The 15,984-nt window shown below is 43.4% G+C and overlaps 1 protein-coding gene across 1 annotated transcript in view; it reads right to left on the minus strand.

Moving 5' to 3' along the window:
- The window catches only part of GRM7 (glutamate metabotropic receptor 7), an 827,750-nt gene extending 812,328 nt beyond the window's left edge, over positions 1–15,422 (minus strand). The window contains 1 exon segment of the mRNA XM_025451007.3: positions 14,641–15,422. Coding sequence (XP_025306792.1) covers positions 14,641–15,159 — 519 coding nt within the window. The 5' untranslated portion in view covers positions 15,160–15,422.
- Positions 15,423–15,984: the final 562 nt, after the last annotated feature.

A 15,984-nucleotide genomic window follows, 5' to 3' on the forward strand; every position in this document is an offset into this window, starting at 1 on the left:
TTTATTTATTTATTATTTATTTATTTATTTAGAGAGACAGAGAGAGAGAGAGAATACCAAACAGGCTCAATGCTTAGCACAGAGCCCCATGTGAGACTCAATCTCATGGATCGAGATCATGAGATCATGATCTGAGCTGAAATTAAGAGTCAGGTGCTTAACCAATTGAGCCACCCAGGTGACCCAACCTCAAGGGTAATTTAGTTAGTGTATTTGAAAAACCATTGGTTTAACCAATGAAGTACTTACTGGGGGATGATAGGCCCTAGTGCCATTGTGAAGAGCTTATCCATAGGAAAGATAAGAAGGTACTTACTGAGTTTGTAAAAAGTAGTTGTAGTAGGGGATGACAGGTAGCCTCAGGCTAATGATACATGATACCCATATATTTGTATAACTAACAAGCCTTTCTATATCCAAATACAAAGCCCTTATATCATTAATCCCAGGCAAAAATAGTAAGATTCATGTGCCTGCTCTATCATGACATCAAGATGCCTGTGAACTAATATAAGCATGTCTTGGTTTTGTCAGTGGTGCAAACTAGGGTCCTAGCACCAACTACCACCCCAGAGTAGGCAAAGCTGTCCAAGACTCCTCTAACTGTCTTGGGAGAGTCTATGGAAGGAGTGCTCACTCTACTATGATAGGTATATTCTCAAATACCTTTGTACATAGTAGGCATTCAATATATGTTGAATAAGGGACACCAGGTGGCCCAGTGATTGAGTGTCTGCCTTTGACTCAGGTCTTGATCCCAATGTCCGAGGAGTGAGTCCCACATTGGGCTCCCCACAGGGAGCCTGCTTCTCCCTCTACCTATGTTTCTGCCTCTCTCTGTGTCTCTCATGAATAAATAAATAAAATCTTTAAAGATATATATATATGTTGAACGAATTAATAAGTGAATTGGTACCATAAAACAAACCCCATACCTACATGAGGAAAATTCCATTCATGAGTTGGAATTCCTCTCTCCCCTTCTCATCCCCTATTAAGCTTGCAATCAAACAATTATATAAAGTTAGAGCTGAGAAAATTTTAGAAACAATCTAGTCCATGTTCACAAGGTCATATAACTTTAATTTAGTGGTGAAAACCACTGATTTGGGAATTAAACAGACTTGAATCCAAAGTTCTATTTCTACCATATTTTAGTAAGCAAATAACTACCTCTGAGGATCTGTTCCATGTGTGCATTATGGGGAGGGGGGGGACATAATAATACACATCCTTACTATGTGACTATCAGGGGATTAAATGACACAACCCACTTACAATGGTTAGCTAAGTACCTTGCACCTAGTAAGCTATCAAGACACAAACTCATGGAGGAGAGATGAAAACAAAACAAAACTCAGTGACTGACTCTGATCCCACTGGTCCCAATGGTCATAATGACCTTCCATTCGGCTTACTTTCTTCCCATTAAGACTATAGAAAACATGCTTAAAATTCTTGAGCTCTCCAGAAATATGAAAGGAACTCTCAAGCTCTATGTTAGTTCTCTAGAAAACCAATTTGTGGCTTGGAGATGTTTCTTCCCACCCAGCCCTACCCCTGCCAGGATCACATAATGTCACTGTAAATGGAAAAGTCAACAACACACATGCAACAAGCTAAGTTACAAGCCAGCGAAGACTCATAGGTTTGATAGAGACAATATAGATATATTGTTATATGTTAAAATGAGGTAATATGAAGTACTTAATCTAAAAATGAAATAAAACAAAGCCCTGAAGATCTATAACTTCTACAATAATCCCATAAAAATAACCAGCTAGAAATTATTTAGAGGGTTTTCTTTACAAGAAAGCTTTATATAACTTTTAATGCACAACTGATGAACACAATTCAACAAAACTCAAATAAATATGTGCAGATGTACTATAAGAAGAAAAGCGCAGTTAGATGCTACAGGCCTAAAACCATGTTTCAGGATAAGATCCTAAACTTAACCTCAAATAAATGAACATGTGATAGAGTGGATGAGTCATGTACTGAATGTAAGAATACTAAAAGGCCAAGGTAAGTGCCAAAAGTAACATATGGGGATCCTTAAGGAAATAAAATACTAGTTAATTGATTCAGGAAAGGCAAAAGGGAGTAATTTCCCTTTGACTGGTCTTTGATACAGTCTCTTTCTCTCTGTACTAGTACCAAGGCTAGGGGAGCATGGGGAATACAGGAATATGCGAATTGAGAATCTTTTCTTCCCTAAGTGGCTGGCAGCAGATTTTCTTACCAGGATATAGTAAAATAATATTTAAGAGCTGTTGAGATCAGAGAGACAGAGGTTTAAATATCCTGGCTCAATCTCTTGCTGTGGGCCAAGATGCCTATTTTTTCGACACCTCAGTGTCTTTACCTGTAAATTGAGGATGATGATAATCAGGTCCCCCACCTCAATGTGCAAACATGATATAGTGCATATACAGGGCCAAGTTTGGTGCCTGGCACACAGGAAGTGCTCACTACAGTCAGTTAAGTGGCAATGATGGCATTAATGGTGGTGGTAGTGGTGGTATTGATTCCACCTTCCCTCCCATGGTGGGCTCTGACGAGAAGCAGAGTTGAAGGACCTCTGTGATCATTAGGCTTTATAACAATCCTTAATAAATATGAGCTGATTATTCAAATGATTATATGCAATTTGAGAAAAGGAAAGACATTAGATTTGCTCAACCACTCAACAGTAATAATAGTGATAGTACTATCTTAACCACGGAAATTAGAATGCATTAAGTGATCACTATATGCCAAACAATGTGTTTACACGCCTTACTCGTTTATTACAACAACTCTATGCAGCAGGTCACATATTTATCAGCTGTAAACTCACAGGAGTTACAAAAACACCAAATTCTCATAGTTAGTACATAAGGGAAATGAGTTCAAATTCAGTCTGTTTAACTTATTATTACTGAAGTGTGAAATTAAACATTTTGCCTTTTGCATGTTTCCTCTTCTAGGCCTGAAAATTTCTCTCAGTCTCCTGGATGAAGAAAAGAGAAAATTCTTGGCCTCAGCATCCAGCTTTCCTTTTCAAAAACAGGAATTGTTTCAACGAGCAGCAATGAATGCTATCTCCAAGTCCAGCCACCTTGATGACTAAGGGTCAGATACCATTGGAAACAAATGCTCTGTCACAACCCTACACTTGTACGGAAACATGACAGGAATGGTGGGGATCAGGAGATAATGGAATAATGCATAGAAGAGATAGTACCTGGCCTGGTGGTGACGGTGATGATGATGGTGATAAATAGACTTTGCTGTGCTCTAGGCATTGTGTTAAGTGCTTGGCGTGGGTAACTTCATTTAATCTCGGAAACAGTCCTAAGAGGATAGAGTATTAACATCACCCATCAGTAGATGGGTATACTGAGGTGCAGGTAATCACGTTAACTGACCAAGTATATACAGTTAGCAAGCGGAAAGCAGGAATGTGAACTATATCCAGTGCCTGCAATTTTAACCATTATGCTATACAGCCTCCTGAAGATATAAAAATTCCAATGATCTTTCCCATAACTCACTTCCAAACTGTAAACTTGAGTAAGACAGAGACAAAGAGCCAGCAAACCTGGAATGTGACAGCTGACAGTCATTTCAAAACAATGTATTTTGCTCATGAGATACAGTTCTTGTGAAGATCTTCTCAACCATTCAAAAAACAGGACACAAAGATTTGAGTGTACATCCCAATGTACAAGGAAGGTAAGACTGCATATTTGACATAGGGTTTAATTGTTCCAGAAAATGTGGTCTCAGTAGACATACACACTAGTAGATTTTCCCCCTTACCAAATCTACAAGCAATATGTTGTTTCCATGTTGCTTTTCATAATCCTACGCTTTAGTGTCTGCCATTCATCTTTTAACCTCTTACTCTCTCCATTTCTGTAGAGAAAGATGCTTAGTGTATGTTCTCTGATGTGAAAAGGGTGTGTTATGACAGGGAGCCATGGTGCCTCAATGTTTTGTTTTGTTTTGTTTTTTCATCTTAATTCTATTATGCCAACTCCACTGAACTTAATTATAGTGAATACAGAATTACACAATTACCCTCTGTTCTGTTCTTCAGATGCTATATTTTGATAAAATTTACTACATGCTGCTCTCCCCCTGAACACTAGAAACGGATGTGTGTTTATATAAAATTTGTTATAATTACAATTAAAATATAGCTTACATAATGACAGTGTTAAAATACAATTATAGATGTGTAGAGACAACATGGCCATGCATTTTTTAGTAAAAGGACATGCTTAGATCAGTCAAATGAATAAGGAACAGAATTTTGGTTAAGCTACAAAGGCTGTTAAAGGATTTGCCAAAAGCCTACAGGGACCTCGAAATCAGTAAGATAAAAATTTCCCCTCCATGTTTTCGATTGCAAAGTGAATGGAAGATGTGAAATACCTGGTGACATTGTTCAAAGTAGGTACCCAAAAGGACATTATAAGACAAGCCCATTATTTTTCCCTGAATACCTGGGCCATTGCTGAAACTCTCATGTATAATTGACCCTTGAACAACACAGGTGTGAATATCTGGGTCCACTTATACGTGGAGTTTGTCAGTAAACACAGCATAGTACTGTAAATGTCTTTTTTCTTTCTTATGATATTCACTATATTTCATTTTCTTTAGTTTACTTTATTGTAAGAGTATAGTATATAATCCATATGACATATAAAACACGTGTTAACCAAATGTCTACGTTATCAGTCTTCAGGTCAATGGTAGACTATTAGTTAAGTTTTGGGGAACTCAAAAGCTATATGTGGATTTACTATTGTGCAGGGGTCGGTGCCTTTAACCCCACATTGTTCAAGGGACAAAAGTGTATCAGTGATGCAAATTCTCAACTGAGTTTTATATTATATATAAAATTGCACTGAACTAGGTACTTCAAAATTACTTTTAATTAAAGAAATACTCTATCACAGCTAACTTACACCTTACAAAATATAGTTACCACTACAGTATCAGGATGTTTGTAGTTATGGTGTCTTGACTTAACATAATTGTCACAAATACTGTTAAAATAATTGTGACATCATTTTGTTCAGTTTTACTGTGAAAACAAACTATAGGATTTACTTTCATTTCAGATAATTGTCTTTAGCTAGTAATTATTACATGTTTTTGGAATACACAACATTAATTGTATTATCTCATTGCACCTTAAAAGAACACTTGCATATAATTATTCTTAATATCTCCATTTTATAAAAATATATCACTACTCTAGACCTTTCTTCATAACTGCAGACTTATATTTCCAACTGTGCACTCAACATCTCTGCTTGGATGTCAAAAAAAATTCTCAAACCCTATACCTCCAAATCTGATATTTAATTCCCCAGATGTGCTCCACTCCAAACCTTTTCCATCTGGAATGATAGTAAGCCCATCTTTTCAGTTGCTCAGGCCCCGCATCTTGAATTCACCTTATCTCCTTTCTTCCTTTCACATCTCCCATTCAATTCACCTGGAAATACTGTCACAAGCTTCCAAATGTATCACTTCTTGAAGCATCTGCTGCACAAGCTATCAACAACCATCTCAGAGACACCTGTAATCACTCTCTGAGATCATTCCTGATTCCTCTCTTTCCCTCATCCTTAATACTACAGAGAAAATTAATTATTTTTAAAAAGATTTCATTTATTTATTCATGAGAGACACATAGAGAGAGCCAGAGACATAGGCAGAGGGAGAAGCAGGCTCCCCGTTGGGGAGCCTGATGCAGAACTCAATCCCAGGACCCTGGGATCAACCACTGAGCCACCCAGATGCCCCGAAAATTAATTCTTTTAAACCAAGAGACAGATCATGCCCAACCTCTGCTAGAATCCTAGCACACTGCCTACACTTAAGGTAAGACAAAACGCATGTGATGGCTTCCAAGGACTTATCTATCAGCCCCAACCTATCTCTGACCTCAAGCCCTCCCACTGCCCCGACCCTTTCTCTTCCTGACTTACTCAGCCATAGTAGCATCCTTGATATTTCTCTAACCTGCCAGGCATATTTCTGCCTTAGAGTTCTGGCACTGGTTGTTCCCGCTTGCAGGGAGTGATCTCCCCCTAATCCATTCTGACAATTCCCTCACTTCAAGTCTCTGCTCAAATGCTACCTTATGAAATCCACCCCAACTACTGTAGTTAAAAATAGAACCACCTGTACACTCCTCAGCACTCCCAAACCAACACTTTGCCAAACCAACACTCTTCAGCATGCTTCCCATTCTTTTCCTTATCTCGTAGGGCTCCTCAACTTCTAACATACTCTAGGACTCATTAATACCATCCTTCTGTTTCCACACGAGAGTATAAGCTGAGAGAATAGTAAAGATAGGAGGAAGGGAAGAGGCTAGAGGAGGAAGGACAGAGTGGGGAGAGAAAGGGAGAGAGAAAGCTTTGCCTATTTTCATCACTGATATGTCCAACCACGTAGAATAATGCAGAAGAAGGATGTTTAATAAGTATTTCTGAGGAAACAAGTAGTCAAGTTCAAAAAGTTTAAGTTCCTCAATGTTCTACAGCTAGAGAAGGGTCACAGTGGACTTCAAACTTGGGGCTGGCTAACCTCAAAGCCCACTGCTCTGAGCCTGTCTGGTATCTTCATGTCACAAAGTCCATGGCATTCCTGATTCACCTTAATCAGTGCCATAGAAATTCTCATTTCACTGAATACTATCATTAAAGCATTCTCTCTCAATCTGTGTGACAGTTTCCATTTTTTAAAACAAGATTTTGTTTATTTATTTTAGAGAGCTCAAGCACGCTGAACTCAAGTGCCTGGGGGAGGAGCCGAGAGGGAGGGAAAAGGACCAGAGGACTCCAGTCTGAGCAGACTGTCTAACATGGGGCTGGATCCTACCACCCAGGGGTGCCAGGACCCTGAGATCATGACCCCAGCTGAAATCGAGTCCGATGCTCAACCTACTGAGCCACCCAGGTGCTCCTAATATTATCCATTTAAACAAAAACAGAAAGAGTGAAGTTCAGCACAGATTATTATGGTAATTTTACAGTAAATTTAGCAATAGTGACGTTAAGAATAGTGTTACTTAATAATAACATAATGCTAATAAAATAAGATCTTTTAAATGTATCGAACACTCACCACTTGCTAAACTCAGTGCTAAAATATTTCCATGCATATTTTGTGCAATCTTTATAATTACTTTATCAGACAAGTACACTTGTATCATTCCCATTTCAAACATAACAAAATCGATGAGAGGTGTAGTACCTGTTTGATCAAGGTGAGACTGGTAATAAGTGGCAAGTATGAATTTAAATTCAGACCTAACTCGAGAATCTTATTCTTAACCCCTACATGAAAATTCTGATGATTCCTTTGATAAAAGTATGTTTTCTCCAAGAAAACATCCCACATTTTGTCTGCCTGTGCTAATACATTCAGAACACAGTCAAGTTTAAAACATGACAAAAATGTTTAAGTAGTACTTTAACAAATGGAAATATTTTCATCTAAACAATAATGCAGAAAAGCAGGCTGAGCCTTTGAAGTGGCTTCGTTTCTATCTTCCAACTGGAACAAGAGAAAGAATTGGCAGCCGCAGAATGGAGAGAGCACAACACCCAGAGATGGAGAGTTCTGTAAATGACCAATTATAAAACTATTTAGCTGCAGCACTTTTATAGCAAGAGGCAAAATAATCCATTAAACTGAAAATTCTCCTACCCCTCACTCCACGGCCCACACAAACATTAATGTTGCTTTATTAGGATGTATTTCCCGTGCTCTATCAACTTGACTTTCAGCAATTGTATTAATATAGTCCTCTCACTTTGCACATATATTTGAATGATGGATTTCCCCACTTGAGGTTTGTAGAAAATGTGGAGTGAATGAAATAAAGTTCAGGAAGAAGAGCCATCATAATCCATAATGATGGATACTGAATCAAGACAAGAAGAAGCATATTTTCTTATTTATTTGAGAGAAAAGCCTACTATGTATTTATTGCCTACATTTGGGGCTACCTGTTGAATAACAGAAAACAAGTATCTTTTACTTGGAGGTGAGGATTTGTGTGCTCAAGTTTCAACACACCTACAGAATTAATCTCATTGCAGAACCAAAATAAAATATTATTTCTTTCTGGAAATAGATGTGGCTAAGGAATCAGCAACTCTGACGTCCTCAAACCACTACAATTTCAAGGGCAGGCAAATCTGTAATTATTTTAAGTATTTCTGCATTTGTGCAATAACTGAGCATGCATGCATAGTGGTTAACAACACAGGGTACTCTCAGGCAAATCTCTGCATGAATCTAGACTTTACCACTTACCAGCTATGTGACTTGGGGCTATGAGAATCACTTTCTTCAGTTATACGTGGGGATGATAACATGCCCTTTACAGAACTACTTTAAGAAGTAAATAAGATGAAATATTTATAGTGCTTGGCATAATGGCTCATAGCAAAGATCACGTTATTACTGTGGTCACTACTGTTATTGAAAAGAAATGAGGACTTCTGTTCTCACAAAACGAGATATGTATCCTATATTATTGTAACTTCATATTATTTTATTTTTGACCTTATAATCTAATAACTTGATCCAGCAAACATGTAGCAGTAAGGATAATTGAAAGGAGGTTACTTGTCAAACATGGAAATGCCATCATAGTAAGGGCTGGCGCAATGTTTTTCTCAGATATTTACCCATAGAAAGATTTGGGTTTGCTTTTATTAAGTGCATAAAACACATATATTTACTGTGCTGAATGACAAAAGGTCCATGAATTAATTAGAGTGACTATAGGTTGCATAACTGTCCTCTAAACAGTAATCACATATGCAATTTAGTTGCTGGGAAAATGTGTTTCCGACTGTTCTTTTTTGCCTACTTGAAGTATAAGGAGATAAGTAGTTAGGCTTGATGCTTACTGTAGAGTGACCTGGGAGCTTAATGTACTTTGAACTCCATTATGCCAGCAAAATGCTTCTCTGCCCTGGAGACATCAACAAAAGATTTGCTTTAATGAAGGGAACCAAGTATGGTTCTAAAGCTTCCAAATAGGAGGCCTCTATGCTGCACTCTACGTCAGAAGTGTTCACCTTATCTCTCAACCGCATCAGGTTGTGATAATGAATGCTTAAAGTTAATACAGCAAATGTTGGGAAGAGTGGAGAAGAATGCAGAGTTCTGAATATCCCAGACCTAGGCTAGAAGGATTATATTTAAAGTAAAGGAAGTATCATGTTTAATTTTTTACTTAATGAATACCAATCAGCAAATCTTACATTAACAGAAGAAATCACTTGATCTGCTAGGAGGCTTTTAATTGCACGTGGCTTGAAACAAAACTCAAAATAGTAGAAGAAATTTTTATTAATTACTTTATATTAAGAACAAGTACTGGAAATTCAGGGACACAGCTATATTCAGATATAGCTGGATTTGAGACTTATCATCAGGGCTCTGGCTTTGTCTCCATCACTCAACCTTGCTTGTCTCTGTATGAGTTTATTCTACAGAAAGTCTTAGGTTGGATGGCCACTGGGAGTCCCAGAGTCATATCACCCCAGCTTTGAAATTCCAGAGAGAAGAGTCAATTTTCCCATTTTCCTCTGACAAAAAGTCCTGGGGAAGATTCTGATAGGTCTAATCAAAGTCAAAAGTGTACACCTGAAGTCATCACCTGCTTTGCTTGAGTTCAGTCAGGAATTTCATCCCTGGGGCCAGGGAGGAGGCAAAAGTCATTATCTGGCAGTTTTCCAAGGGAAGGTCTGGTGTTTTTGCAAGATGAAATGGGACAGAACACTGGATAATGAAAGTTAAGGTCTGCTACTATAAACACCACAGTTCTAGCTCCCTGCCTGGTGTCTTATGACCATGTAGTAAGCTAACCCAGGAGGTCATTTTTCTCCATACCAGCCTTGATATACATGACTAAGGAACACACTGGCAAAACAACAAGGGGAAAAAATCTGAATATGGGAAATCAGCTACACTGGTATTAACTAAGATACCTGTGTGAAAACATTCTTTAAAAGTACCTCAAACTCACTCAAAGTTCAAAGTGGCAGCTGGAAATGGATTTTGGACAACAGCGGGTTTTCTCCAAGCAAATTATGACCCAAAAAGGTTAAAGACTTAGAAACTACATTTGTTTTTAAAGAAAAAAAAATCAGGTGAGGTAATTGAGACATGGAAAAATTAAGTGACTTATGCAGGGTAACAGAGCTAACTAATGGCAGGATTGAGATTGGCGTGTACTTTGTGTCATTCAGCTATGGGCTTTTAAGCCCATGACACAACCCATATATGCAGGAAATGGTGCATTTATGATTCAATATCCTCTCAATGCTTATGGAATTGAAGCAAAGGCATCCATTATTATATTTGAAGAGAAAAATCCCTAAAGACATCTTTATATCATGGGCAAGTATCATAAAATATACATGTAGAGGTATCTTCAAATATAGTATGTGCCTGTCTCTATTCCTTCCCTCTCTGCTCTTTTCAAAAATGCCCCTTTAAAAATTGCCCACTCACCATCTGTTAGGTAAATTTCCTGAAACACAGTAAATGTGGAGGCAGAGATTGTTATAGAGCCTATTCCAAATGGCACTGACACCTGTATTTATGAAATTTTGAAAAGAGTAGGTTAGAGTGGTTTTTTTAAAAAAAGGCCCCACTATAGTAATACCACACCATTCTAGGTGCCCAGTTCTATCCAATTACATAAGATAAAAGGAGAGAAGAGAAGGAGCAAAAGAAAGATAGAAAAAAAACTAGGCCCATATATCTAAAATGCCCCCAAAGTTGGAGATTATATTCAAGCTTCAATGAACAGAAGGACAACATTTAGAAATTTACAAATGTATTTCACTGATGGTACAAGGTCCACAGGTGTAGATTTGCAATATGCCCCAACAAGAGTCAAGTTGGCTACTTTTCCCATCTAGTTGCTTTTGAAGAAACAAAGCAACTGAAACAGACACCATTCAATTCCAAGTCCATAGCTTACACCATGTCACTGGCCATGAAATATTGTTCATTCAGAGTCAGGATGTAGCAAGAGTAATTTATACGCTCAGAGTGTTTGCTCTCAAGTCAGTAACAGAGAAGCCCTGAATAAAAACATGACCATTACTTTCCACTCTAATATATCTTACTTATAGCTCATAAAACCGTGGTCAGGGGAGATTTATCCTTTGGACACCACATTATATAAGCTCTCCACTTTAAGCCATCCCCACTCTGTGATTATTTTTTAAATACGTTACTCATAGTCAAAATTAATTTACATTTAATCTTTCTTAGCATTAGGAGAGTATTATTTTGTACAGGCTCAGAAACAAATCTCCAGAAATTCTCCCTGATGCTTCTTTGAGGCTAAAAATGCATTGCAGGGTGGTTGCAGTGACTTAATTCTAGTTGGCAGAGCCCTGGCCACACACTAATTTCATTAGCCTCAAATTCCTAGATTTGAAAGACCCAATGGACATCATTCCTATCCTCTGACATGTCACTTACTAATCAATTCAGTGTGATACAGAAGAAGGGGGGGTGGGTGGAGAGGACTTGCTCAGTTCATAGCTTTGGTCTTCTACGCCAGCAGGCAAATGAAAATTCAAAGTCATAGGCACTATTTACATCTGAGGAGTCATTCTTGCCCAGATCCTAATTCTCAGGAAAGAACTTCATTTCAGTTTGTGCTGGCAACAACAGCATAAGCTACATTTATCACTGTTTCTTTACTCTTTGCTGTTCCACCCCATCAAAGTGTGGAGCACTCCCCCATTTAAGTCACCAAGTATTCCTTCACCCAGCCTAGAAGCTTATCTCACAATAAATTTTTATCTCAAATGATAGCTTTGGCATGGTCCCCGCAGCAACCTACAGGGCCTGGGAAAAGAAAACTCAATTCTCTGGAGAGCTCAGAATTCAATCATTTAGAGAAGCTTCTTTTATATAGGACAATCTTAATTGAGCTGAACCCTGCAATCCCAGAGAAGAGTCACCTACCGTTCTTTCCCGCTTTCTCTCTAAATTGATTGTGCCTTTGAACAATGGGTCTGTGTACCACTATTCTCTCTATTCATTTTGCAGGCTTATAGAGGCTTGGAAACTGGGGATTAGACTGGCATGCCAGGAGCTCCTATCATCACGTGCAAAAAAAAAAAAAAAAGGTTGAGGCTATTGGAATCTCTATCTGTCTACCTATCTATCTATCTATCTATCTATCTATCTATCTGGGCAATGGTTGAGCAGGATGCCCACACCAACAGTTTTACCCAGCTCACAGCACAAGCTACAAGTTGGTGCATTCCTCCTGCCACCAGCCTCTTCTCCATAAATGCAGGTGAGAACTGGGGGCTCTTTTTCCCTCAGCTGTTCAATCCAACATGAATAGCTGCAATTTGCAAATTAGAGGAAAATGACAGTGTTTTCTCTGAATGGTTTTGGTCCCAACCCACACTGCTAACACTGGCATTCGCTTCCTTTCCTTCCCAGCCCAGGGAACGGGGGAACTAAGCATAAGGCAAGCCATTTCCCGTTCTTCTCACAAGAGCCTCAGGTTCACACACCAGAGGAAGAATCAGCTCCCCCTGGAATCTTTTCCAGCAAACTCAGTCCTTCAGCCGAGCTTGCGATCCCTCTCCTCCTGACTTTAGCATTTCACTCTTTTTTCCAACAGGCCCATCTGCAGCACTGCCTGTGTGCTGAGTGAAGGAGAAACCCACACCAAAATAATTTAAAAATGTGAAACACCAAATGTGCCTTCAACCCCCAGGGCTCAGGGCTCACAGGGCTGTGAGTCACCCCAGTGGTTCTCAGGTCATCTCTGCTCCCACTTTCTCCTGCAGCACTGCCCTCTGAAGTTGCCTCGCTTTAAGCACAGACAAGAAGGAAACGCTTCTGGGTTTTGCTTACATTAATCCAGCCTCTTCCCAAAGCATCATCTCGGAATTAAGGGTGCCCCCAAAGCATTTGCGGGTTTGCAAATATCTAGCGAGTCCCAGGATGGCACACTTAAGAAGGGTTAGGGGTGCTCAGAAGATCAGAGGGGCCATACCAGGCTGCAGCCTTGAGCAGACACCTCTCTTGGTGCACACACAAACTTCACACTCCTGGGGGCTGAGGTGGTGACAGCCCGAATCTCGCAAGGAATCCCCTGCAGAAACCCAACACCCTTAGGGAAAGCAACCAGAAGGGAGCCAGTTCTTTAGATGTGGGGAGCATCAGGGCACCAGGGTTAGCTAGCCCATCTGAAGAAGGGATTAATCGAGTTTGGGCACGATCAGGAAAGGGGAGAGCTGTGCATTAGGAAAAGACCATCTCAAGCCACAGATGAACAAAAAACTTGAGGGTGCGGGGGGGGGGGGAGACAGGGAGAAAAGAAGCAGAAATTGAAAGAGAGGGAGAGAAAAAGAGAAAAACAAGGAAGAACGAGAAAGACGGGAGAAATAAGGACAAGGGAACCCACGATCACACAGACCCTGTGACTCGATTTCTTAAAATCCCAAATCCGCCCCTTTGTACCCAATGCAGCAGAGGAGCCCCGGGGCTCGGAAGGCAGGAGCAGGCGGAGAGCGAGCACTGCAGTAGAACCCACCGCTCAGCCGCCCCGGATCCGCCTTCCTCCCATTTTCGCCGTTGCCCTCTGGCGCCCGGAGCCGGGGGGCCGCCGGCATTGCTCCGCGCACCCCAGAGCCTCCCTCCGGGCGCCTTCTCGCCAGGCTCCGGGAATCGTCCGCGGAGCGGCGTTTGGGGGCTGGGGGGCTGCGTTCGGGAGGTCGTGGGAAAGGATGGGCGGGGGCTGGAGGCAGCGAAAGCGATTTTGTTTCGCAGTTAGCATGAGCTCATCTCTGGGCTCTGAAGTGGCAGGAGTAGAAAGCTGATCGCCCAGCTCCTGCCGGCGGCCGGACTGCAAATGCAATTTAGACGGTGCAAACAAGTGCCCAGAGCAAATCCCCCGGGGGTCACGGCTGCGGTGGCACCTCCCCGCTTGGGGAGCGTCCCCGTGCCTTTCGCCCCGCGCCCTCGCGGAGACGGGCTACACAGGTCGGGGGATCCAACCCGAGGGAGATGGGCAATTAGCATCCACACACGAAGGCGAAGACCTAGCCCTCGGTTTAAGCTGTGCCTCCCTAAGCTCTTCTCGAAATTTTCCAAGGGAGCTGCGGCTTGCGGGGCGGCTTGGGGCTGGGAAGCTGGGGAGTTGAGAAATGCCCAGTTTCGAGGCGTCTTCTCATCTTTCATATTCCATGAGCCCAGCCGGCTCTCACAGGAGCCTGGCACTTTTACAAGCCTGGTTTTTTGGACCATATTTCACTCTAATGCAAACCCATTTAAATCATCGCCTTGTTTTTCGCAGATTGCTTCTTGTAAATGGGGCCATAAATCCAGGATGCCAAGCCGGATGGAGTGGAGCGCGGACAGGGGAGAGACGGAAGGGAAATGAACCGAGCGGGGAAGGCACCTCCTCGGGTGGGGTGGGAGGGATTCGCCGGATCTCCAGGGTGGAAATGCGCGAAGGCTGACCTGACCCCGCACCCCTGGAGTCCCAGCCAGCTTTTAGGATCAAGTGCTCGGGGAGCTAAGGCGCGCTCTGCCCCGGGGGGAGCGCCTCCCTACCTGAAAGAGCCTCAGGATGTTGGCTACCATGATGGAGACCGAACTCCCCGAAGCCCCAATCACTCCAACTACTTTCTCGGGCTTGACGAAAACCGGAGGCTCGCCGTTGGTGCAGCGCACGTCGGAGGTGTCCTTCTGGATGAGCGCCTGGACGAAAGTGAGCGACTGTTCGAGCGCGTAAGTGTCCCTGGAACAAGTGTCCAGGATCCGCGCGCCCAGCGTCACGTTGGGCAGCAGGTTGGGATCGCTGTTGATCTGGTCCAGGGCGTAGAGCATCGCTTCCAGCCTGTGGATCCCGTTCTCCCTCTTGATGTCGCCGCAGGGCACTCCGCTAGGACCCTTGGCGTGCACCGGGAACAGCCCCCCGAGGGTGACGTCCCCCTCGATCCGGATGGAGTGCGGGGCGTACATCTCCTGGCCGCGCGCCGCCGCCGCCAGCGCGCACAGGAGCACCTCCAGCACGCAGCAGGGGAACTTCATCAAAGTCAGGACGCGGAGCAGCTTCCCCAGCTGGACCATGCTGCTCCCGCGGCGGCGGCGGCGCTGGAGGGGACGGTGGCGGGCTCGCCGGGGTCCGGGCCCCTCGGGGTGAGGTCCTCCCGGGAAGCCCCGAGGCTCCTGCAGGCGCGGAGGGTGGGGGCCCCCGGGGAGGGGCGGCGGGAGAGGACCGGGGGTCCCGCGGCGCCTGCCAGATCGGGGCTCCGTGCGCTCCCGGGTTCGCCGGCCGGCGCGCCGCGCTCGCGCTCCCCGGCTTGCCGCTCGCGCTCTCCAACAGCCCAGCACTGGGGAGAGGGCAAGGATTGCTATCGCTTTAAATGGTCGCTCGGCTCCCTCTCCTCCTCCTCCCACTCCCTCCCCCCTCCCTCGCGAGCTCCCCGACTCTCCCCACCCTTCCCAGCGCCCGCCCTCCCCACTGGTTTGCATCATCACGCAGGGAGGGGTTGCGTGCTGAGGTGGGGGGGATGGGTGGGCGGCTAAGCCGGGAGTGCCTCCGACTGGGAGTTTCGCGGTCCCCGGGGAATCTAGGGATTGCAGGTCGCAGGCCAGGCGTGAGCTGCTTCTCCGCTCCCACGCTGGCAGCCTCCGGCGCGCGCCTGCACCCACGCGCACCCGCCGGGCACGGGCGGCGGCCAGGTCGGGAGGGCGCGATGCCGCCTCCTGCTCTCACCCTCCCGTCGCGAGCCCCGGCTGGCCGAGCCCGAGGGCGCGAGGGAGGCGCGGTGAGGCGGGGATGCCGGGGGACCCGCTGCCTACTCCTCGTAGATCTGTGCCAGGCTTCCGTAAGAAAAACACGCATATACACGGGAACCTGATTCATGACTTAAAGAGCCTTTACCCGGAGAC

Source organism: Canis lupus, chromosome 20, assembly GCF_003254725.2.
Source record: "Canis lupus dingo isolate Sandy chromosome 20, ASM325472v2, whole genome shotgun sequence".
Taxonomy (NCBI): Eukaryota; Metazoa; Chordata; class Mammalia; order Carnivora; family Canidae; genus Canis; species Canis lupus.